The sequence below is a fragment of the Miniopterus schreibersii genome (genome assembly GCF_964146895.1).
Source record: "Miniopterus schreibersii genome assembly, chromosome: 6".
Taxonomy (NCBI): Eukaryota; Metazoa; Chordata; class Mammalia; order Chiroptera; family Miniopteridae; genus Miniopterus; species Miniopterus schreibersii.
Genome location: NC_138107.1, coordinates 42191635 through 42217136, shown reverse-complemented (window position 1 = coordinate 42217136; position 25502 = coordinate 42191635). Strand labels below are relative to the sequence as shown.

The 25502-nt window shown below is 47.1% G+C and overlaps 1 protein-coding gene across 1 annotated transcript; it reads left to right on the top strand.

The window, feature by feature from the left end:
• The first annotated feature begins 1157 nt into the window (after positions 1–1157).
• On the top strand, positions 1158–24137 carry GABRR2 (gamma-aminobutyric acid type A receptor subunit rho2). The gene is made up of 9 exons (XM_081140639.1): positions 1158–1344; positions 3487–3593; positions 8891–8958; positions 9392–9615; positions 10376–10458; positions 10664–10804; positions 15150–15302; positions 17158–17354; positions 20562–24137. The coding sequence occupies exons 1-9, from the start codon at positions 1232–1234 to the stop codon at positions 20871–20873; spliced, it is 1398 nt and encodes a 465-aa protein (XP_080996765.1). The 5' UTR covers positions 1158–1231; the 3' UTR covers positions 20874–24137.
• Positions 24138–25502: the final 1365 nt, after the last annotated feature.

Genomic DNA, 25502 nt, shown 5'->3' with positions numbered 1-25502 from the left:
TGTATTCTACTTCAATAATCACTTGATTATGTCATAGTCAAGTTCTGTCTTCTTTTTCTCTCTTCCCTTCTTCTAGGGCAGGACCTCATCTCCTTTTATTATTATAACTTCCCTGGTTCAGCTGATTCTAGTTAGAAATTTTTGAAAAAATAAAGCGAAGCATGTCATTCCACTTTGCTAGGAATCAAAAGAGCTCCTTTTTATTCTTTCTCTCTCACATAAAAAAAGCCCAATTTGGTTTCCCTCCTGGCTATTGCTCCTCCTGACCTCCCTCTTCATCCCAGTGAGTATCGACCACGCTAAAGTTCTCTCCATTCCCCGGAGGCAACAGGCAAGCAAGAAGTAGTTTGAAAATATTTTATTCTATTGGTAGGTTAAACATAACCACATGTACCTTTACACGTCTGATGTTCATAATTCCATATCTTAGGCTAGGCATCAAGCCTAATTTATGATGTTTGACTTTATACATTTTAGGATTAAAGACCAAAGCTAATCTAATGCTCTTGATAGGGAGAACAGCTTACATAATCCTGAATTCCTTGGTTTATGCTTTCCTTCAAAGTAAAAATGTGTTTTATAGGATGTTTTATAAGATGTGTTTCCATTGAAGAAATTGATGTGTATATGGGGGAAAAGCAGGCCTCTTTGGTCATAGGCAAAGCATAGTCTCTTAGATCAAGAAATAAAGCAACCCTGTGAAAACAGGTCATGTATGTTTGCTCGGCGTTTCCTGAGCACCTTCATTCACTCGTCTCCATGTCCACAAAGCCTTCCCTGCAAAGCCACTCAGAATCCAAGCTGACTCCCCGGTGAATGTGACAGACTGGTTTTATGTAGCCAGAGAGACGGATTAATGATTTCAGCAAAAAGCTAGCAGGTTCAAGAGATTTAACTTTTTATATAACAGTTTTAGCCAAAGCTGTCCTAGAGCTCAGTGGAAGTGGAGTTTCACAGGAAGGCAAACTCGTTGACTAATGACCAGTCACTAAGCAGCAGGGAGGGCAAAGCCTTGGTGCTTGTGTCACGTCCTGGGGAGTGGAGGGTGGGGTGGAACGAGCATCAGTATCAAATATTAATTTGGGAAAATCAGCCTGGCCAGCTATGCCTGAGCAGCCCCTCCAAGCAGCGCTGTCACAAGAGAGCAAACCCTATCAATGGTTAAGCCTGAGGGATTTGCTCCGCTGCAGGTCACTGGAAAGCAGCTTGTGGCACCGTAGACATTCACAAAATGCCTTATTTTACAAAACTCATTTTGTTCTTGTTTTGCCTGATGGTTCTTGTGGACAGCAGAAAGCCCAAGAGGAGGAGAGGGACAGGGCAGCTGGAAATGCGCAAGCCAAGGTAAAGTGGTGGGTGAGGGGCGGGAGGGCAGTGAGAGAGCAAAGCCAGGCTGGGCCGAGCCTCCATTCTGATGTCTGTGCTCGGCCCAAGCATTTTGATTTGAGGCAGGCAGTTGAAAACTTAGTAGGTAAAACATCTTTGAATTTCTCTGATTGTGCTGCTTTGTATCTCAGGGTTATATCCTGTAGGGAACATAAATGGCCTGCCAAGTAATTATACTCAATATTTTGGGGAGAACTGTGTATAGGAATTTAGCCTGATCTATTAAGAAAAAATATACCTGGCAGTTATCTTTAAATTATTTGATTGGAAATAACTTTATAATGATATTAGGATTCATTTTACTGTTTTGAATCTTATAAAAGGTGTTTGAAATTTGTTAGATTATCAGAAATATATGTCTGGATAACAATGAATGCCATTTCAGGATGTAATGGAAACATATCCAAGAGATACTGCTTAGGCCCAGAATTTGCATTCAAAATCATTACACTACTAATCAAAGTTCCTTAATAACTTTGGTTTGAACTGATGTACAAAGCATGGTACTCCAGGCCTGATGCAGACGTAAGAACTGTTCAGCATGAAGAAAAGAGCAAGTAGCTAACATATAAACCGGGCCAGGTAGCTCTAAGAGTAGGGCTATAAGGTGGGAAGCCCTGGTTTAGAGGGGACTCTGCTTCTTAGGAAGGAAGGGCATGGGAAGGGGGTGGGGGTGGAGCAGGCCAACCTCTAGACCAGTGCTGAATAATAAAACTTTTTGCAATTGTGGAAATGGTATATATCTGCACTGTCAAATATAGCAGCACCAGCCACATGTGGTTATTGAGCCCATAAGCATGGCTAGTGCAACCGAGAAACTGAATGTTAATTTAATTTTAATTAACTTAGCCACATGTGGCTAATAGCTACTTTATTGATCGGCACAGTTTTAGACTTCCATCAAATGATACCATCTGGGCAGAGCTGGCAGAGAAGGAAAGCTAGGAAGGATTTCACAGGAAGGTGACTCAGAGAACAGGACCTCAGGAGAGGACACGTCACTTCCCTCTCATAGAGGTTAGACAGGAAATATGCTTCTTTCCCTAAAAACATGAATGAAACGTGATAAGAACACTCAGTAAACTAGAGGTATATATAAATGATCAGCAAACACTCAAAACTGAATCTCTTCATTTGCTTCGAGAAACCTTGAATAGCCAAAGAAACAAACATTAAAGCAACACTGACTTCTTATAAAGTTGCTTATTTTCTTCTGTCAAGAATTAGATCTCGCATCTTGTCAAATGTACAAATGACCTTCCCCTCCCTCCCTCCCTCCCTCCCTCCCTCCCTCCCTCCCTCCCTCCCTCCCCCCCTCCCTTCTCCTTTCCTCCATCTTTTTCTCTCTCCCCTCCTTTTACTTTTCCTGGTTTAGTGATAATCCTGTCAGTAGGGATATTGCTTTAGAACATTTTGGACTTTCCTGCTTTAGGATTATGCATGGTGGTGGTGAGAGGAAAAAAAATCTGGAAAGAGTGAGTGTGAATGAGAGAGAAGAGAGAATGACTCCTTTGTCACCCGGGTCCTCCAGCTCCAGCTTCCACCTGGGTGGCTGGAGGGAGTCTGTTTCCAGCGTGGCCTTGACCCCTGCTGGCTGTGGACTGAGGTGTTGAGGCTCTGCCCGAGTGGATTCCACAGACACTGCCAGCTGGACTGATGTCAGCATCAGGCCTGATTAGGATAAAACCAATATTTTAAAACTTTAGTTATATTTGTCTCAAAATTTTATTTATCACAAAACCAATATTATAACAAATAAGAGAAATGTTGAAAAAGAATAAAAACCCACATTTTAATTCCTCTACCATTCAACCCAACTACTGTCCTCTAATCATAACTTTTGACAATTAAGAGCTTGTCAGGGTAGAATGGTGCCCTGCGGGGAGGTGTTTACTTAGAAAGGTTCTGGAAGGGTCTGTTCCTCAGCCTGCTGTGAGGGCCTGGGGCAGAGACGGGGTGGGGTGGGAGGGGTGGGAAGGTGTGTGTGTTTTTGAGCCTGATGGAGAAACGGTGCCTAAGGGTAGTTCTTACAAGAAGTAATCTCCCCAGTTGCACTCAGAGCCTGGGCCATGGAAAAGTGTCTCTCGCTTGTCTCTGCAGCCACCTTTATAAGAAGAACCTGGACGTAACCAAAATCCGGAAAGGAAAACCTCAGCAGCTGCTCAGAGTGGAGGACCACGATTTCACCATGAGGCCTGCCTTTGGAGGTAGGACTGTGTCCTTCCCTTGGCCTGGTGCGGCCTTGTCCCCAAGGTTACCTGCTTGCTCTGTCCCCTTCTGTCAGGCACTCGCCTTCCCCAGGGTAGTTTCCCACTCACAGTCACATCGGCCCTGGGCGGCTTCCAGAGTCAATAATTTTCCAGGGAGGAAAGAGCTGGAAGGGAAGGAGTGGAGAGGGCCATTGACTGCAGAGGAGCCCGTGTGACTAAACTGTTTATGTTCAGAAAGGACAGGCCCTGCTGCTGCCAACTTTCCTAAAAAAACAAGAGCCGGTGGGAGAGTCTGGACACAAAATGGCTCCCTGGCTCAGGCACCCCATGCTCAGCTGGAAATTTGAGGTTTTGAGGGGGCCACCTGCTTTTCAGTACAGCAACAACAATTTAGCATAAGTGTCATGACAAAGTCCCTCTGCAAACTTGTCCCCAAGGAGCTTTCCTGCTTTGGGGGTCAGGGAGGAGTGGCATGGCCAGTGGCTGTCCCTTTCAGGAACTGGGGAAATGCCACAGGAGGGCCGGGAGGGGTGGGGAGCACATCAGCAGATATGAGATATGGGGCCAACGCCCTGCCTTGTGCATGTGGGGAAACTGAGGCCTGGAGCATTTCAGCTGATGGGCCCTGGCCAAGGCAGACCCAGGCAGGCTGGCTTCCATGTCCCTTGATCTTCTCTTAGGTCCCAGCATTCTCCTGGGGCAGCAGGAAAGAGGAGGGGTGACCTGCGGGCAAGTCAGCGGCCCTCTCTGAGCCTCTGTTTGCTGGTTTGTAAAATGGGGACAGTGACCCCTACATCTGGGGTTGTTGTCAGGATTAAAGGAGATAATGCATGTAAAGCCCCTAGCACATCCCCTTTCACGTCCTCTTGGAAAAACCCAGCTGTCAGGCTTTCCTCTTGTGTGCCTGTTAAGAGATTAAGACATTCATTTATCCCAGAGGCCTCTGCATTTTAAAAGGCCTCAAAGCCTCCCCCTCATCCTCTGAGCTCTGACACCTGCCGAGCAAAAGGAGAAAAGTGGGCAGATTACAGCCTGTGCCTCTTCCTGCCCGTGAGCATTGCTCACCACCGGCTGGTTGGGGTCAGGAGGCCGCATCTCTCTGGGAGTTGTGGTTCTCTGGGAGTCTGCCATGAGTAATACTGCTGAGGAATTTTATAAAAATTAAGTTTTGCTGAATAAGCAGTTCTAAAATAGCTGTATCTGTTCCAGGAGGTTCAAGCAAGATGTCCCTGTAAGCAGAAAACTCCAACTTGCCTTTTTTTTTTTTTAAGACAAATTAAAAAAAAAGTTTTTTTCCTTTTTCTTGATTTTTAGAGAGAGGAAGGGGGAGAGAGAGAAACGTTGATGTGAGAGAGAAACATGGACCAGTTGCCTCCCTCACGTGTCCCAACCTGGGGATCGAACCCCCCACCTTTTGTTGTAAAGGATGACGCCCCAACCAACTGAGCCACACCAGCCACGGCTCCACCTTTCCTTTCTTGTCATGCCAGTTAAGGTGCAGAGGATTAGCTAAGTGGCTAGAACAATAATAAACAATAGTATTAATGAGAATGAACACTTTTTTAGTGATTCCTCTGTGCCAGGTACCACTTGAATCAAGGTGCTTACACACACGATCTTGTTTTAGGCCTCACAACTACTGTGTGAAGTAGATACTGTTATTATCCCTAGATGGGGAAACTGAGGCACAGAGCGGTTAGGTGACTGACCCAGGCCACACTGCTGCTCAGGTTAGACCCTCCTTCCTAGCCTGGCCTCTTTCTTGTCCTCTCTACCAGTCTGCCCCTCGATGCAGGGCTCACATATCCACTAGGCAGAATAGCCATAGCACTTGAAGGCTCACAGACGAAACTCTTGGGGCCCCTGAAAATATTTTATTTTAATTTATTTTAAAATCAGAAGAAAAAGAGAAATTTTAGGTAGAAGAAAATGTTTTTATATGTATTCCTTTTTGGTACTGATATAGTTGTAAAACATGATTTTTAATATTTTTTATGGAAGAAGAGGCCCATGAAGGCGAAAATGCCTAGAGGCCCTAAATAGTCCTGACATGGCCCTGACTTAATGCACAATTTTGTGGGGCAGGTGTGTGTGTTGGGGCGTGGGTGATATTCTGAACAATGTTGCTTTCTTTTGGATTTATTATTTTTGCTTATTTATATTTTGGCTTTCCTATTTTAGTTTTAAAAATGCATATTCTTACTATTTTTTGGTGGTTCCCCAGGAAACACCGTGAATCCTTGGCTTATCATACCAGTGTGTTAATTATCGACTTTTACTATTCTCTGAACAATGCAAAGACCTCAGAACACTTTTACTTCATTTATACCCCTCCCTACTTAAATATTGTTTTTATTTTTTCAATCCCACAATACATTATTAGTATTGTTCTGTGCAGTCCATGCTCACTTAGAATTCTGCATATATTTACCATTTTTGTTGTTCTTTATTTGTTCTTGCATATCCAGCTTTCATTCTGGGATCATGGTCCTTCTGCATAAAAACACCTTAATTTAGGGCAGGATGCTTGTTGGCAAATTCTCTCAAATTTATTTGTCTGAAAATTCTATCTCACATTCATTCTTGAAGTGTCAGTGGGAAAGAAATGACATATGTCTTAATTTCAAAAATGGATAAATTCCTGATAAGGTTTCCAGGACCATGTGAGGAGACTAATGGCAGAAAAGTTAGGAACCAAGCAAAGCCCTTGGCTGAGCATGTATTTCCCTTAGGCTGCCTTGAACCTGTCACCTCACTGGCCATACTGCCAGCAATCCCACCAGTGACTTCTATCGGCTCACCAGCTCCCTCTCCTACAGCAGAAACCCCACAGCTATGTTAAGCACCTAAGACATGAAGGCCTTGTTAGTTTAACTAGACCATTTCCTTGCTAACACCTGCTAGGGCTCAGTTCCACTCAAGACATAAAATTGTTCACCAAAGGAGGAGATATATCAATAATTTGGAAGTATTTCTCCCGAAACCAGGTTGGGAAGGGCCACATAATGGAGAGTTATGGAGAGCTGGGAGAGTAAACCTCCAGCTTGGGGCAGGTCAAAGGCAAGGTCAACTCCATTGTGCTCAGGCCAAGGAGGGCAGGACTGTAGGTTCTGTTCAAGCTGGAGGTATGAGTCCCCCAGAATGCAGCTCTGGAGCCTCCTATACACACAGTTTGTTTACTTCCAACAACTCAGGTTCCCTGCAAACTTTACCTGCACCCCCAGGTATCTCCAGGGCACTGACACCACCCTCCAAGGCTTTATCAAATTTCTCTTAGAAGGAGGCCTGAGCTGTGGAGGGCAAGGCAGGCCCCGAGAACAGAGAGGCACAGTAACGCGTATCAAGCAAGCTGATATATTTTATCTGTAAAACGTCCTTTGCCAAAACCAGCTCCTGGTTAAACACTGTGCACTTTATCTGAAAACCAGGCCATCGAGAAGTGAGTCCAAAGAGGGTGATGGCTATATTGTTTCTTCCCTTTGGGATGTTGCAGGTCACATGGCGAGTGGGTCAAGCAGAGCACACCTTCCACGAGAAGCAGCACCACCAGGGGCTAAAAGCTCAAATATCAGGCCCACAAAGGGTCCAGAGGATGAGAAATTTACCTGCCTACTTCCTTGATGGCCATGTTGGGAGAACACAGCCCTGTGCAAGGGTGTAGTGGTCTGGATACTGGGAGAGGGCCCTGCCAAGTTGCTGGCAGACTCTGCCTCGTGCTGCAAGGCCCTCAGGAGAAAATCAGCCCTGAGAAGGGGTCCCCCTCCCCACACCTAATATTCCACTTCTGGCGCCTTCAAAGCACCCTGGAGACTGGAATAAAAAGAGAATATGGCTGTCAGAGCAGGGATTTCTCCTGGGCCCTGACCTAAGTCATCAGTTGAGGATCCCAGGAAAATAAAAATATCTGAGAGGGAAAAAATAAAAATAAAAAGATAAAGTATTGTATTCATGTGCTTTTGTGTTAAGACCACAGAAAATATCCACAAAATCCCACCAGCCAAAATCCCAAATCTTTAATGGTGGGAATACAAGTATTAGCAAGCCTACGGGTGAAGTTTGGGGAGCATCAGTGAGCCCATCCAATGCCCTGGCCCACCTCCACGAGGACCTCCTGCCCCTGCATTTGTGCTGAATCAGGATTGAGCCTTCTAGTTCCTACTCTGTCAGGATCTCTGGTCCTCCTCTGCTCATAGCCAAAGTCTTGGTCTCTCCAGTCCCTCTCATTCCCTAGGAACCAGATTCCCCCTGCCACCCCAAGTTCTCCCCACTCAGATGACCGTGGGTCAGGATGTTCTGGTCCTGCACTCCTTGGCCAGGGCTCAGGGACCCAGGACAGCGGGGCTGGCCTCTGGACAATGCCCTCTCCCCAGGAGGCCCAGTCCAGCTGCCACCTCACTCTCAAACACATTTTTCTCCTGTGAGTGTAGCAGCATTCATTAATATGCTTAAAAGACACAGGTTTTTGGTTTTCTCCATTCTAGGTTTTTTTTAAATCTAAGAAAATTTTATGGAAGCATAATATATGTACAAAAAAGTGCACAGATTATAACTGTACAAGCCTACTAAGTTATTGCAAAGCGAACCTACCAATGTAACCATCACCCAGACCAAGAAATAGAACAGGAACCCGCAGATAAACACGGCTTTAGAATTCCTGTCACAGGCCCCATGAAACTGAGTGCCGAGCTTCGGTGCTGTGTGTTTTCGTGCTTCTCATCAGAAGTGTCCTGAAAGGATTTCAAAACCTGGCCCAGTATCATCTTCCACTGCGATCTAACTGCACAGAGATCTCATTTCCCACAGTGTCGCAGCTTCTTCAGGGCAGGACCCCCGGCTGGTAGGTGCTCTGTCAGCAGAGTGAATCCAGCCCTGGGCACGCAGGTGTCCCAACCCTGCATCAGAGGCTTTTGGGCCTCATTCTTAGGCCTCATTCTGTCCTTTTTAGGTGTCACAGGAGTTCCAATGACCAGGGTCTCCACTCAAGCACTAGAGCAACATTAGTAGCACTGCCCTACAGATAGTCCTGGGATTAGAAGGTCCTATTCCAGCTCTGTGACTCATGCAACAAGCATGGGTTAAACATCTACCTTGGCCCAGGAAAGGCACGTAAGGCAGACACAGTCCCTGCCCTCGTGGAGAAAACTCAGGCACCCAACACGTCGGGAAGTAGCAAGAAAACCCTCATGGAATTTGAACCACTGCCTCAAGCTCCCCTGGGAAGGGTGTTGGGGCTGTCTCCCAGCCCGGTGGTGGAGAGAAATGTGCCTTAACCAGCTATGTTTGCTCTTCTGCAGGCCCTGCCATCCCGGTGGGTGTAGATGTGCAGGTAGAGAGCCTGGACAGCATCTCGGAGGTGGACATGGTACGCAGTGCCCTTGGTGGGGTGGCCTGGAGTGTGGGGTCTACAGGCTGAAGTTCTGTGAGAGCCTGTGGCTGGCTGGGCTGCGCTGGTGCAGGCTGTGCTCAGGTGAGCCAAGCCAGAGCTGGCAGGAATAAAGCTGGGACTTGGAAGTAGGCCCAGGTACAGTAAAATCTAGAGCTGAGACTCTCAAGCTTCATGCATAAAAGTAACTTAGGGACTTGGTTCAGTGCAGACCCCTGGGGCCCACCCTATGCTTTGATTCAGGCTCTGGGAGTGAGGCCCAGGGCTTTACACTTGGAACATGCTCAAGTGATGCGAGTGGTCAGATGAACCGCACTTGGAGGAGAATGGGATGTGACAGTTTCAGACTGAAATTCTGTAAGGAAGGAAGCTAAGCTATTTCTGTCTGGCCTCGCCCCCCCCCCCCCCCCAGGACTTCACTATGACCCTGTATCTGCGGCATTACTGGAAGGACGAGAGGCTGTCCTTCAGCAGCACCAGCAACAAGAGCATGACCTTTGATGGCCGGCTGGTAAAGAAGATCTGGGTCCCCGATGTCTTCTTTGTTCACTCCAAAAGGTCATTCATCCATGACACCACCACCGATAACATCATGCTGCGGGTGTTCCCGGATGGGCACGTGCTATACAGCATGAGGTGACTGCCCGTGGGGTCATGGTTTCTTTGTCCAGTGCCATTCTAATATGTGTGGTCAGTCTATTTGGCCCTGAAGAGTTTGTCACTGTGGTTGGGTCTGTGGGCCACATGGGATGATGTAGCCTTCTGATGCCGATAGAACTCTCTAAGATGAAATGGCCATCCTCGTAGCTGGTGACTGCCCTGCCATTGGGGACCTTAAGTCTGGGTTAATAGACTAGATGGGCCTGAATGAGTTGAGGGAGACAATGAACTTCTATGTACCTTCCACTCCTGAGAGCTTATAAATGCTAGTCTATTGGTAATAAAGATTTAAAAACATTACTATTTATTGAATGCTGTTGCAGTTTGGCTTCTGGGCTAACTTGAGTGATTGCACAGCCTTATTTATAGCTTCCTGGCTTGCTTGTACAGTTCACCAGAATTAGATGCTAATACCTTTGGGTGGGGGATGGGGAGGGGACATAATCTCCCAGGTATCTCTGGGGGAAGCTAGTTGAGGGCAATGACAAGAGAAGGGTGCAGATGTGAGCCATCAGCAGCCAACACCCTCAGTAGTTAGGATCCAGGCAGAGAGCCAATAACATCTACAGAAAGACAAAAGTTGAGGTTCTGTACTTAGATACCTGGGTTTCCAAACTTCTGAAATAGACATGAGGAGGCAGCTGCTCTTGGTCGGGTCCACGTTCTCTTTACTCTGAGCAGGTGCATGAGCCAATAACTCACTGCACGAGGCAACATGCGTGTTTGGGTTGTCTAGGATTACGGTCACTGCCATGTGCAACATGGACTTCAGCCACTTTCCCCTGGACTCCCAGACCTGTTCTTTGGAGCTGGAAAGCTGTAAGTATCAATATGCTTAATGACAAATTTTTGCCTCCCTCCTCTCCAATATTTGTACCATTTTAGTAACCATGAGACCTAGTGCTGCCTCCCAGTGTTAAGCACTAAGGACTCTTTTACTCTTAGGCTGGTGTAGGGTTTCCCTGTGGCTTCGCCTTGCATCCGAAGGAAAGGAGTCAAACTGACTTATTTCCTCTCCCCCAAGATGCATATACAGATGAAGATCTGATGCTGTATTGGAAGAATGGGGACGAATCCCTGAAAACAGACGAGAAGATCTCCCTGTCTCAGTTTCTAATTCAGAAATTTCACACCACTTCCAGACTGGCCTTCTATAGCAGCACTGGTAGCTAACTTCTTCTTTTTTTTTTTTGGTGTTTCTTTTTTAAAAAAATGAATTAATTACTCTTATTTTTTTAATTACACACTACATCCAATATTATTCTATATCAGTGTCAGGTGTATAGGATAGTGGTTAGATGATCATGCACTTCACAAAGTGGTCTGGTAGCTACTTTTTGCATGGTCTGACTCAAATGTGAAAGAAAACACAGTAGAATTCTTCTTCAGCCTTAACCTTTCCCCTCCTAAAGAAAATACATTCTTCTTGTTAAAATAATTCATAGCCTCCAAAACATAAATAGCACTTAAAAACAGAGAGTAGCCTGACCGGCGTGGCTTAGTGGTTAAGCATCAACCCATGAACCAGGAGATCACGGTTCGATTCCTGGTCAGGACACATGCCTGGGTTGGGGGCTCAACCCTCAGTAGGGGGCGCGCAGGAAGCAGCCAATCAATGACTCTCATCATTGATGTTTCTATCTCTCTCTCCCTCTTCCTTCCTCTCTCTGAAATCAATAAAAACATATTAAAACAAAACAAAACAAAAACAACACACAGAGAATGAAAAAGTTGCTGCCCTCAGAAATTCCATGGCCAGAGGTAAGCATTCCTGACAAGTTAGCAAACACCCTTGCAGACATCTTGCTTTAATTATACAATTTCACAAAAGTGGGGTTATATTTTATATGTTAATCTGTAACCTGATTCATTCAACTTAATGATAGGCACTGAGGCAATGTTTTTATACCTATATTTAGATCTATAGATTCATTTTTAACGCTTGTATAACCTCTTCTTGGACTCTGGGCCATGTTTGAAGTTTTGAGGGGATCCATTTGTCAGCTATTCTCTAATCTCACCATTAGTTCTTGTATTAATGTCTTCGGACTGTCATAACTAATTACCACGAACTGGGCGCTTGTTCCTGCTGAAGGCTCTCGGGAGGACTCCTTGTCTCTCACTAGCTTTTGGTGGTTGCTGCTTCACTTCAGTCTCTGCTTCTGTGGTCACATGGCATTCTCCCTGTCTCTGTGTCTTCACATGATGTTGTCTCTGTATATCTGTCCAAATTTCCCTCTTCTTTAAGGACATTGGTCATTGGATTACAGCCCACCCTAATTCAAGAGGACCTCATCTTACCTTGATTACATGTGCAAAGACCCTATTTCAAAATCAGGTCCTAGTCACAGGTATTGAGAGTTAGGACTTCAACATATCTTTTTAGGGGCATAATTCAGCCTACAGCAGCTCTGCAGTGGCTATGAGACCCAAGAGGACTTCTCACGTCATTGGCCATCATCCCAGTGCTGAGAAGCCCAGGCCCTTCCATGAGAAGATTTGGTGCTATTTTCTTTTCTCATCTATTCTTGGCAAGTTCAAATCAACTTTCTTTCTAAAACCATTAAGAGTTTCTTATATAGCTTTTATAACGTGCCACTGTTCTGAGTACTTAATATGAATTAAGCAATTTCTACCCAACAAACCTATGGTATAAATGTTATTACCCTCAGTTTACAGATGAGAAAACTAAGACTTGGAGGAATTAAGGTTAATTGAAGTGACACAGCTGGTAAGTGGCCAGGCTGCCTTATTCACTGTGTGTACTTCTCTGAGATGTCTTCTATGTTGGAATAGTATGCTTGCTTGTTGGTTTTGTCCCCGGTCTGAGCCCTTCTGGAGTCCAGATTAAAATGCATCTTCTTTCTGCTTCTATTATTTACTATGTGCCAACAAGCAGGTTTATCATCCCATCCCACAGGGGCTGTGATCTCACCCAAGAGTGCTCTGTTTGGAACATGGAGTGTACATTTTCAAAGCTTCTGGCCCACTCCTCATGTTTCCAAGGCAACTCTCCCTGGTTTTCTTAGAATAAAAGGGTAATGGAACAGTCCTTCATGGAATAAAAGCAGCTCTCAGCCCTTCCAGAAAGACCCTGTGCAAACCTAGAAAAAAATGTGATTTGCCTCATGGACTCCAGTTTAAGCTGATGAGACTGGACAAAGGCTGTGGGATGAATAAATGATTAGTAGTTTCTGTCACATTTGAAGGTCACTTTCTGTTTATCAACTGCACTGCCTCTTTCAAACCCCCAAACCTACACAGTAATCACATGTCAAATTTGTCTAGATCCTCACTATTGTTCTAGCTTTTTTCTGTTGACCCAGGCCTTCCCTTACTTGACTCAGCACTACCTTCCCAATCCAGCCAGATGGCTTTTGTCACCTCAGGTGCAGCCTGAGGTCTACCTGCATCCAAACCACCAGGGGAGTGTGTGCGACAAGCAGATTTCTGGGCACCACTGCAGTTATTAAGTCAGAATCTCAGGTGGTGGAGCCCAGGAATTGGCATGTTTAACATGTGATTCTTATGTACATCCAAGTTCAAAGACCATTTTTTTTAACCAATGTGGTTCTCAGACTGGTGCTCAGACCAGCAGCATCAGGATTACCTGGAAACAGGGGAGGTGGAGCCCAGCAATCTGTTTTAACAAGTCCTCCAGAGATGACATTTACAGATTGCCAGGCCCCGCCCCCACCATTTCTCATCAGTAGATCCTGTGTGGGCTCCAAGAATTTGCATTTCTAACTGGTTCCCAGTGATGCTCTTGCTGCTGGTCCAGGAACACCACTTTGAGAACTGTCGCTCTAAGTCAATGTTTCTCAACTTTGGCTGCATATTAGAATTACCTGGGGAATCTTTCTGTTGTTGTTAGCCGGTACTGTTTTTATTGTGGTAAAATACATATAACATAAAATTTACCGTTTTAGTCATTTTTAACTGTGCCGTTTACTGGCATTAAGTACGTCCACAATGTTGTGCAACCATCATCATCATCATCCATCTCCAGAACTTATTCATCATCCCAAACAGAAACTCTGTACTGATTAAATAGTACTCTCCACTCCTCACCCCCATCCCCTGGGAACCTCTATTCTATTTCTGTCTCTACGAATCTGACTATTTCTAGGTACCTCATAAAAGTGAAATCATGTATTTGTCCTTTAGGACTGCCTGTTTCACTTACTGTAATGGTTTCAAGGTTCATCCATGTCGAAGCATGTGTACAAACTCCATGCTCTTCTAAGGCTGAATACTATTGCACTGTATGGCTTACATTTAACCATCCATCCACTGATGGACATTCAGTTGTTCCTGCCTTCCGGCCATTGGGAACAGTATCTGCTATGAACCCGGGGAACTTTTAAAACATGCCTATGCCTAGGTCCCCATCCCTGATCAATTAAATCAGAATCTCCCTGGGATAGAAGAGGGCTTTGGAGAGTAGGAAAGCCTCACATGCAGCCAGGCTGAGTCACTGTCCTCAGCCTGCATCGCTCACTCCCATCTCTGAGCCTCTCCTCTTCCAACATCCACTTGTCCAGCTTACACTCATCTCCTCCATGAGATCTTTCTTGATCATTCCAGCCAATGATATTGAAGTCTCTCTTTTCTAAAACTCACTGCTTCCACAGATGGACAATTTAGCACTTAGATATATGCTGTTCTAGATCTTGAGCACTTCCAGATCTCTCTTTATCCCCTTCAGGCCCTAGCACAGCGCTCACAACTGAAAGCCCTTGGTGGCCACTGCTGAATTGAAGGGCTGAGATGGGGGCGTGGTGGGGTGTGCACACAGCTTCAGTTCACTTGACACATTTACACTTCCTTAATACCAACTTTGGTCCCAGTGGTTGGGTAATGATATTGTAGATCTTTTTTACAACCATTAATCAGTGATTCTCAAATTGCCATAATGAAATAGGTAATAGCTATACCCTCATTTTCTCCTGAGAAATTAGCAAAAGGTAAATGACTTGCAAAAGACGAAAGGGGTGACTTCCGCACGGTGGGCGGAGTGTCATAAGTAGAACTGATGTCAGGCTTCAGAGCCATGTGAGCGACCTATTTCTTCTTGTGATGAATGTGGAGACTGACTGGGCTGCCCAATCTCACAGTGACAAGAGCCCAGCCCTGCTGGCTCCTGCCTCGGTGGCATTGGCTTCAACAAAATAGAACTAGTCACTGAGGAAAGGTCTTTGTGGTTTGCAAAAATGAACGACTTAACCTAGACCTCTATTTATTTCTACCTTTCCCCCAAAATGCTTCGAAGAGAAGTTAGATAATACTGAGTAAACCAGGGACTGTGCTAGACGCTGGCAAGATATTTATTCATAGGAGAGAGGGCTTAGGTTTTGGAAAGGCAATGCGTTACATGAAGCCAGTTGGTCATTCATGTTTAACTTCCTGCTGAAGATTTGAGCTATGTCGGGGAAAGAAGGGCTCATGGAGAACGGGGCTGTCTTTGCTGCTCAGCTTGAACTTCACTGGCTTCTTCCTGTGTCCCCCAGGCTGGTACAACCGTCTGTACATTAACTTCACGCTACGTCGCCACATCTTCTTCTTCCTGCTCCAAACCTATTTCCCTGCCACCCTGATGGTCATGCTGTCCTGGGTGTCCTTCTGGATCGACCGCAGAGCTGTGCCTGCCAGAGTGTCACTGGGTAAAAGCATTGGATAAGGTGTGGTAGGGTGGTTATTTACTTTTCTTTATTATTATTATTTTTTAATCCTCACCGGAGGATATTTTCCCATTGCTTTTCAGAGAGAGTGGAAGGGGGCGATAGAGGGAGAGAAGGAGAAAGAGGGAGAGAGAGGGAGAGACATGGACTGGTTGCCTCCTGCGCGCCCGCTGGCCAGGGCCAGGGCCGGAGCCTGCAGGAGGTCCCTGCCCTTGGCTGGACTCGAACCTGGGGCGCTTCAGTCCTGGGCCCGCCGCTCTAACTACTGAGCCAACCCGCCAGGGCGACCTATGTACTTTTCAACTGATCGCCATGTAAAGAAAAAGTAAAACCATTGCCCAAAGTTCTTAAGCGATGCGCTGCCAGAGTCAAAGGAGCAGACGCGGCTCCTGTTTCTGGCCTTCGCTCCCAGCCGCCCTCCGTTTCCTGGAAACACTATGAAAACGTTAGGGGAGCGAAAGCGGCACCCACCCCGCCCGAGTCATTTCAGAGACGGCGCCTCCTCGGGGTGTGGGGTGTGGACCCCACCGCGGCAGCATTAGCGCTCGGCGCACTGACAGGAGAAAACCCCACAGGTGCCGGGGCTTACTCTGCGGACACACAGCCGCGGTTGGGGGGTTCGGGGGCCGGGCCCCGGCGGTTCCGGGAGGGAGGGAGGGGTGCGGCGGGCGCCCCGCGCCTCAGGCGCCGCGGCCCGAGCTCCAGGGCGAGCGCTCCCCCGGCCGGGCCGGGCCCCGAGAAGCGGGGGGCTCCACCAGCAAGGCGGTGCGGAGAGGGCCGGGTGGGACCGACTCCCAGTGCTTTCCGCGGTGCCCCCGGACTTAACCGCGGCTTCGGTGACCGAGAGGCGCCCCCTCCGGAGGCCGGGGAAGTTCCGCCAGCTGGCGCCTCAGTCGCCGCTTTAGCTCCCGCGCCCGCGCCGGCCCTGCCTCAACCCCCGGGGACCCGGCGTCCAAGGGGCTTGAGGCGGAAGGGGCTGGGCCGCGAGGGGGGCTGGGCCGCGGGCGGGGCTGGGCCGCGAGGGGGGCTGGGCCGCGGGCGGGGCTGGGCCGCGGGCGGGGCTGGGCCGCGAGGGGGGCTGGGCCGCGGGCGGGGCTGGGCCGCGAGGGGGGCTGGGCCGCGGGCGGGGCTGGGCCGCGAGGGGGGCTGGGCCGCGGGCGGGGCTGGGCCGCGAGGGGGGCTGGGCCGCGAGGGGGGCTGGGCCGCGGGCGGGGCTGGGCCGCGAGGGGGGGTGGGCCGCGGGCGGGGCTGGGCCGCGAGGGGGGCTGGGCCGCGGGCGGGGCTGGGCCGCGAGGGGGGCTGGGCCGCGGGCGGGGCTGGGCCGCGGGCGGGGCTGGGCCGCGAGGGGGGCTGGGCCGCGAGGGGGGCTGGGCCGCGGGCGGGGCTGGGCCGCGAGGGGGGGTGGGCCGCGGGCGGGGCTGGGCCGCGAGGGGGGCTGGGCCGCGGGCGGGGCTGGGCCGCGAGGGGGGCTGGGCCGCGAGGGGGGCTGGGCCGCGGGCGGGGCTGGGCCGCGAGGGGGGCTGGGCCGCGGGCGGGGCTGGGCCGCGAGGGGGGCTGGGCCGCGAGGGGGGCTGGGCCGCGGGCGGGGCTGGGCCGCGAGGGGGGCTGGGCCGCGGGCGGGGCTGGGCCGCGAGGGGGGCTGGGCCGCAGGCGGGGCTGGGCCGCGGGCGGGGCTGGGCCGCGAGGGGGGCTGGGCCGCGGGCGGGGCTGGGCCGCGAGCGGGCCCGGGAGCAGCCGGGCTTGAGCCTGCGTCCCGGGAACTTCTCGTTGGACTTAGTGACACGCGGGGGGCGCTCTGCACCCTGGCGGCGGCTGAACTAACCGCTGCCCGTTGCAGGAATCACCACGGTGCTGACCATGTCCACCATCATCACGGGCGTGAACGCCTCCATGCCGCGCGTCTCCTACGTCAAGGCCGTGGACGTCTACCTCTGGGTGAGCTTCGTGTTCGTGTTCCTGTCGGTGCTGGAGTACGCGGCCGTCAACTACCTGACCACGGTGCAGGAGCGGCAGGAGCGGAAGCTGCGGGAGAAGGCGAGAGCCCGCCCCTTCCTCCCTCTCCCAGCCCGGGCTAGGGGGTGGCGCAGGAAAGGGCGGCCCTCAGGCGAGAGGAGGATGGCCCCTTGTAGGACAGGTTCTCACGTCTGCCCGAAGGATCCCAGAACGCAGAGGGCCTTTGGACAAAGACTAGGATATAGGGAGACTTGGGTTCTGAGGCCTGACTCTGCCGCTTACGCTGGGCCTCAGTTTTCTCATCTGTAAAAGGGTATAACAGAATCCTCTCCCCACCTTCCTTTCAGGGTTATTGTAAGGGTCACATAAAGTAATGTATGGGACAGTTGTCTTGAAACTGTAGGGTTCTAGACACATGTAAGTATTACTATTATTATTGAACATGCCTAGAGAAAATGCCTTCATATCCTTTGGCCAGATAAGGCAAGAATTCTAGAATAAAAAGCTCCTTGATTTATCAGTGCTCTGGCTCAGTCACATAGAACCTTAGTCTTTAGAATCATTGGAAATACTATAGTATCTATACTGCACTGCACTATACTATACTAAACTACGCTGTACTGAGAGCATGCAAATGGGGAATCGAAGGCAACATGTATGGGCCTTTGACACAGGGAGGGAAAGTCTATTTCATTCATATGCAGACTCTAATTAATCACAGCAAAAAATAAAATGCCAACTTGTTACCAGATCATTGCTTGTCATTGCACTAGTCAAAATGAGTGTTCACCTAAAAGGCATAGAGATCAGGGGACATGAAAATCCCACATTTATTCCCACCTAGGTGGCTGTTAGCTCCTTAGCACAGGGAACTTTAAATTTTAGGAGAAGAGGATCTGTTGCCTTTTCAAAAGGTCCTTCTGTGCCCACGTTATACCTGTTAAAAATTTTCACATTCTCTCTAGGTATTCTAGATTGTTAAAAAATGTATATTTAAAATTCTATTCAAACCTTTTTAACTTCAGCATTTGAATAGCTATTCAAATTAATAATCTGTACACTGATTATTATCAAATGACTTTGGGTTATGTGTAAACACTTTTGACTTATAATCTGTTAGACTTTCCTGCACAGAACTGCTCAGAAAATAACAGCCTTCATCTGACAAATATGGGCTCATGAATCATTAACCGCAAATAACTTATAGTTGGGCAGTTCATCAACCTGTAACCATACGTTGGGGCTTGGTCTTTGCCAGTGATGATCCGATACTGTCTAAAAAGAAACAAGGAAGTCACATGGGGAAAGACTATTGGGCCCCAAGTCTAGCTCTCTGTCAGTGTGAGAACAGACACCTGGGGGTAGAGCTTGTACTCCACTGTTGTGACATGTGCCATTTAAAGGCTGAAAAGGTACAGTCACAGGAGGATAGACAATGGTGGGAAGACACAAAATCTCTCTCCTGCTGCCCCACAGAGAAACCACTGTTCACAACTGTGAAAATGGCCTTTAATGGAGTTGAGGTTCCCAAAAAGGGAGCCAAGGAACACCTGGCCTGGAGTCACCTTCTGAGCCTGTTAAAAACGAGGATTCTGAGGCCACACCCCAGACCTACTGAGGGATGGCATCCTGGAGTTTACATTGCTAATAAGCTCCCAGGTGATTCTGTTATTCCCTGAAGTTCAACCTCTACTCCACGAAAGGCAAAGCTGACTGGAGCCTGCTAGGCTCACCCTGCTTCAAATGGGGACCCACACTGCTTTGGGTTGAAGGGCATCTGCCTCCCTTGCACACACTCGAATGCTTGGGCTGATTATCCAGAGCTGTTCAACATGCCAGGAGCTGCTTAATTTTTCTTATAAACAAGATGCTGTGGAAAGTTATCATAATCTTTGACATTTCCTGATTCTAACTCAAAATCTTAGGAAAAAAGTCTGGTTTTTTTAGCAGAAGGAATTTCAGTTTAGTACAAGGAAAAGAAGTAAAGACCTGTGCCTTTAACAACAACAACAACAAAAGGCTCTAGTGACAATATCTCACAATTTTGTCTAAGTCTGGGTGTGATCATATTTAAATGCAAAGAACTGATTAGGTGATCTCTTACTGACCTTTCATTCCTAAAGTCTATGAGTTAGTCTATTCTAGGAATGTCTTAATGTGCTACCTAATTATTGTGGCCGATGGGACGAGACATAGAAAAAAAATAATGAAACAATCATGCCTAATTAAAAAAAATAGCCACAAAAGATTTCTTCAAGTGTAAGAATACTTCAAGTAACTCTAATTTTCCATAAAGTCATCCATCTGTTTTTGAATTCTTTCATGGTATCCATTTAAATATTTCAAGATTCATAACAATGGGAGGCAGGTTGAGAAATGTCATTATTTCACTTTCCCAGGTGGAAAAATAGAGGCATTGCAGGGCTGAGGGCCAGGTTAGAACCATATTAACATCAACAGGTTGGGAAGAATAAACCCATGTCCAGTTGGCTGTATCAGGCAGGCCTCGTGCCTTTGGCCAACACCAACCAGTGTAACACCAGCTGGAAGCCCTGTCTTTGCTGACTCAGATTGTGGGAGAAGTTAAGCAAAACCATTTCCTTCCCTCCAACTTGTAATTTATAGACATTTTCATATTTGCAGAAACACGTTAACAAAATAGGATAATATACATCCATATGCCCGCACTTACATCCAACATTGTTTACATTTTGCCATCTTTGTGTGAGCTCTTTCTCTATATAAACATAGTTTTGTTTGTGTAATGGAACCATTTAAAAATACATTGCAGGCATCATGACCCTTAATCCTTACATGTAACTCTCTAGAGTAAAGACGCTCTCCTAGCTAATCATTTTTTGATCCATGCACCAAGGTGGGGAGGCCCACAACTGGAATAAGAATGTATGGGTTTAAAGTCCTGACTCTGATACTTGCTGTGTGATCTCAGGAGAGTTGTATAGCCTCTCTGGGTCTTAGTTTTTGCCTCTGCAATTGAGGGCATTTGGACTAAATGAGTGGTTCTAGACCCTGGCTACATAGTAAATTAGAGTGGATCTAAATTAGAGTGGATTGTGCATGTGGCCATTTTAAGAGCTTCCCAGGTGACTAATATGGACCCACGATGGAGGATCCTTGGGCTAAGTGATCTCTGGGGATCCTTCTAGTTGTGCCTTTCTGTGGTTCTGAGTAGCTATGGGGCTTTGTTCTAGGCCTGGGCCACCTCCTCTGCTCCTCTCACAAGGCCTAACCAAGCCTGACACCTTCCCTTGTGTTTGCTGCCCGCAGTTCCCGTGTATGTGTGGAATGCTTCCCTCAAGAACCATGATGCTGGATGGAAGCTACAGTGAGTCTGAGGCCAACAGCTTGGCTGGATACCCGAGAAGCCATATTCTGACAGAAGAAGAGAGACAAGACAAAATAGTGGTCCACCTGGCCCTGAGCAATGAATCCAATTCCTCCAGGAAGAAGGGGCTTCTGAAGGGCCAGGTGGGTCTTCGCATCTTCCAGAACACCCACGCCATTGACAAATACTCCAGGTTGATATTCCCTGCCTCCTACATATTTTTCAACCTAGTTTATTGGTCAGTGTTTTCCTAGGGGCTCCAAGGCTGTGCCTGGCAAAGGGCCTACATGTCTATGGGGCCTGGCCAGCCATCCGCACATGGACCTGCTGACCATGCTCCTCTCAGCAAACAGAACAGCAGCCCCTTGACTCCTGTGAGCAGTGTCCCCTCCTGGAGGAGCTCTACTGCCTTTTCCCCACCTCATGGGTTTGCCCCTCATTCCTGCTGTGCTATGTCCCACTTTATGTCTCTCTGGGATTGTCTTCTGTTCTTGTGTGTGAACAGGTTATGGAGCCTCCTTCTATAAAAAAAAAAAAAAAGGCTCAAATGCCTTCCAGATGTTCTGAGACCCCTAAGAAGCCTAGGATTTTGTTATGGAGGCAAAAGGGGAAATGAAGGGCAAGCTCAGGGGCATTCTGGACAGGAGATGGGAAATTGGGATTCAAAATAGGAATAAAACATCTGTAAACCCATTCAACTGGATTAAGTGCTTACTAAGAAGGAAAAGCCTCAGATCCTAGAGAGGAAATAATTTGATCTGTGTGAGTCTGGCAACTGGCATTAGTCTGCAATGTTAAGGGACATTATTCATTCATCCATCCATTCAACCATTTATTAAATATTCATTGCCAGGTGCTGTGGAAATGAATAACTAGAAGGTCTCTTTTCACAGAAAACTCGTCTAAGCCTGTGCTCATTCTACATCTGGCAGAAAGTACTTCTGCTTTTCTCCCGCCCTCTGCCTCCAGTTTCCCCACAGACCCATTCTGTTGCTGGTGCTTTTCCTGCTTGGTCTGTCTAGAAAAGCATTTCCTGTCTCTTAGGAGGCCCTCATGAAGCCAGCTCAATGCTTTTCTCCCAGAACCTCCATGCAGGAGAAGCCTAGTGCTGGGGAGAGGGACAGGGACTGGAGAATTTGTGACTGCAGAACTTGATCTGGGGGCAGAAGGAGACATGGGTCTGCTGCAGAAATTTATTTCAGATGCCATCTTACCTCCCTCTCTATGCTTCTACAGTAGGTGTGCTCAGTAATCCCTGTGTCCAAGCCCTGCTCCCACCCTGGGGATCCCCCCTTTACCTGTGCCTACCAGAGTGCCCCACACTCTAGAATAATTTCTCCCCTACTCCCACAGCGAGTGACTCTTTCCTCAAATGCCGCTAAGCTCAGATTAGGAAAACAGTCTGATTTGTTGAATCTTCAGTAAATTGTGAACGACCATTTCCCTAGTTAATCTCTAGTAGAATCTCTAATTAGTAGACGATGTAATCTTGAGAAGGGGCCTTTTTCTTTAAATCACAGTACTTGGAATTAGAAGGCAGTTCTGGGGGAAAGAGCCTTGTAAATCAGTAAGATTTCTTAATTACTGAAGGAAGTTGTTCTGCTCTTTTCCCCATTGCCCCTACCACCTTTCTGTTCAGTGTCTGGGTGTCTGGTGCTCTGGTCAAGAATAGACAAATGGTACAAATAAAGAGAGAGCATAACCCTGCCTTAAGTCAAGTAAGCATTGGCCTGTGGAATCTGCTCCACAGCTCATGATTCCCAGGGGCAAGATCTTAGTTCCTGAGGATTAGGGCACATAGATACCAGGGCTTCCAGAAGTTTCAAGCCAGAGGCCGGTAGCTACCTGATCACACTCCCTCAGCACGACTGACCGCACAGTTGCTCTCTGCATCCCAGCTTCTCTCCTCCTTCCCCTGCGTCAGGTCCCCACCCATTCCTCTGTTCCCATATACACTCCTTGTGTGACCTTCGTCCCAGACACTTGCTTTACCACTCCATTGCTCATGTTGAGGAGCAAACTCCCATCTCTGGCCACCAGCCCTCATTTGAACTGTGGCCTCTAGCCCACTGGTCCAGAGGCTGTGAGATTCAAGAAGTTTAACTCTCAGTGTGACTGGCTCCAGACACCAATGTTAATTAAATTACTTTGGGCAACTACAAGTTCAAGAGATCCCCAAGACCGCTCTCAGGTTTAGTAATTCTCTAGAAGTTTAAGAATTTGGAGAAGAAATGTACATGCTAAATAGGCTTGTAGAAAAGGACACTCTAGATCTATGCTGTCCAATATAGTAGCCACTAGCCATGTATCTATTTAAATTTAAATTAAAGTTAAATAAAATTAAAAGTCCAGTCTCTCAGTTGCATTGGCCACATTTCAAGTGCTCTGCTCAATAGCCATAGTTAGCTAGCAGCTACTGTATTGCACAGTGCAGATATATAGAACATTCCCACACTCGTAGAAAGTAACTATTAGTGCCTCTGTAGATGAAGGGATCAGCCTGAGCGAAGGCATGGGAGAGGCAGGGAAGTTTGGGATTGCAGAGTATAGGGTTTATGGGGCAAGTCATTTGTTTTGGCTGGATCCTAGCTATGGAAAGAGGAAGCGAGAGACCCCCTTTTTCTACAACACTAGGGGTCATGGCAGGTGCCCATGTCAGTGCTAGTGAGGACAGTGTCCCCTCGATGGAATTGCCTGGCCCAAGACCACTGGATTTCCTAGCCTCGTAGACAAATGAGGAATGAAAGTGTATAAATAAGGAGAGTTGGATGGGACAGGGCACCTGGACTTGTGGAGAAACCTTTATTCTAGAGACTCTCCTAGGTCACCATGCTGCTCAAAGAATGATAATTATATTGTCATTAAATATATCATATTACTTTGATTGTCTTATTTAATTCCAACACTACTCTGTTTCTGACTAGGTTGTCTTCATAAACTGAAGCTCATATAACAAGGTAGCCTGTTCACACTTTTAAAAAGTAAAGATGTATTTTAACTAGCTTTTATATTTAACTGGAGTCAATTTTATGGTAAAATATATTTAACTAGAGTTAATTCTGTAGCAAACATATGGGATCCTAAGCAGCATTTTATCATGTGGGAATGGGATACTATGGCACCATTGTACTTAACATTGCCTTATTGCAGTGTAGCAGTGGCTCTGCTTGAGAACAGTGGAAAACTAAAGGAGGTAAACAGGAGACTAAGTAGGAGTAGAAAATAGGAACTAAGGAAATGTTGAGAACATAAAATGATTCACCTTAGAGGCAGGAGGACAGGGGAATAAACAGTTGTTTTCAGGGATGCTTGAATGATACTTCAGTTCACTGAATCTAAGGCACCATCAAATGTAAGAAAGATGCACCCATATTTTATGTATCACTTATTTTTTCTTAAAGAAAGAAAAATTTCTAATTAAATTATAACATGCCAATGATTATAAGATGAACCCTGATTTCACCAGTATTGAATTGTAAAAAATATGCATGTTAGAATAAAAGAAATACGTATTATACAAAAACTGGTGATGGAACATGCTTCTTTGACACCAAGGAGTCAACATTACACACTTGTCTTCAAAGTTTTGTGCCCAAGTTGGGGAATGGGGATGGTGGCAGACAAAGAAATGAATGGAAAACACTTTCAGTCATTAAGAAGCTTACACTGTAGTGGGCATGGTTCAAAGGGGGTAGAGATCACAGAATTTGCGGAGTAGATGCTGATTGTGTTAGAGATTTGAGCAATGGATAGATGAAATTACAACTAGTAGAAAAGGAGGAAAGGGGACAATGGCATGGCAGAAGGAGAGCTTGGGTGTGTTCAGGGGACAGTGACAGATACCCAATCAAATGTATAAAAGTCTTGGGTTCTCATCTTTCCGGTTCCATGGCCCTGGTGTCAAGGGTTCTTCTAGGTTCATTCCACTTAGATTAAACCTGGGGAAGAAATTTGACTGGACTGGCCTGGGCCATGTATGTCAAAGATGACCAAAGCTCTGCACTAAGTTTAGAAAGTGATGACTCTTCAAAAACACTTTGATTTGGTTTGATCTTTTTGTAAACATATGTAGAAATGAGACTATGAATTAGAAAAATGGAAAACAACTTAGTTTGAGGGAACCAATGAAGCAAGAAAATAATGATAACAGTAGAGAAAGTTCACTTTAAGTTCAGTTATGTGTGAGAACTGCAGCCTGCGTGCTGGCGTTAACAGAGACCGAGAAGCCAGGGGCAACAGCTATTCCATGTAGAGGGTGAGGAGTTCGGGTCTGGCTAGCAAGAGGAGATGTCAAGTAAAAAGTTATAAATGCTGGCCTGGGGATAGAGGGAGGCAAAGATTTGGGACTGCCCTCTTAGGCGTGCTCAATGAAACTATCAAGGTGGATGAAACTTGTCAAGGAGAAAAGCAGAAGAGAGGAGAAGGTCTGCGGACATGAGCTTGGGAGCATATATCTATTTGGGAAGAAGAGGACCAATCAGAGATAGAAGGAGAACCTGAAGACTTGTCATAGAAACTGGGAGAAGGGAGACTCTCAAGTGGAGGAAAGGGCTGGGGGCAAAAAATGACCATAAAGATTGAGAAGGGTAAAGACGTGAACAGATGTGGAGAGATGGAGGCCAGAGGTCAGGCAGGATCAAGTGCACAGGTCGACGACTCTCCTTGGCAAAGAAGGGGGGCCCTTCTCCCAACTACAAGTGATTTAAGGAGGTAGAAGGAAAAACGTTCAGAGAATTACTGCTATTTATTATGGAAAGACTTGTTTTCTTGGAGGATTTAAAAATAACACTGTGGTATACTTGGCCTGAATAAGAATTGTGGTCTCCATGGTTACTTCCCCAAACTATTATATTGGAATTTGGGGGAGTGGTCCAAGAACAGTG

Excerpts from the sequence above, each read along its gene's own strand:
- GABRR2 (XM_081140639.1), top strand. The coding sequence starts at position 1,232 with ATGCCTTATTTTACAAAACTCATTTTGTTCTTGTTTTGCCTGATGGTT. Across the intron at positions 10,459-10,663 it reads TTCTTTGGAGCTGGAAAGCT|ATGCATATACAGATGAAGAT; the intron begins GTAAGTATCAAT and ends CTCTCCCCCAAG. Across the intron at positions 17,355-20,561 it reads AGCGGAAGCTGCGGGAGAAG|TTCCCGTGTATGTGTGGAAT; the intron begins GCGAGAGCCCGC and ends TGCTGCCCGCAG.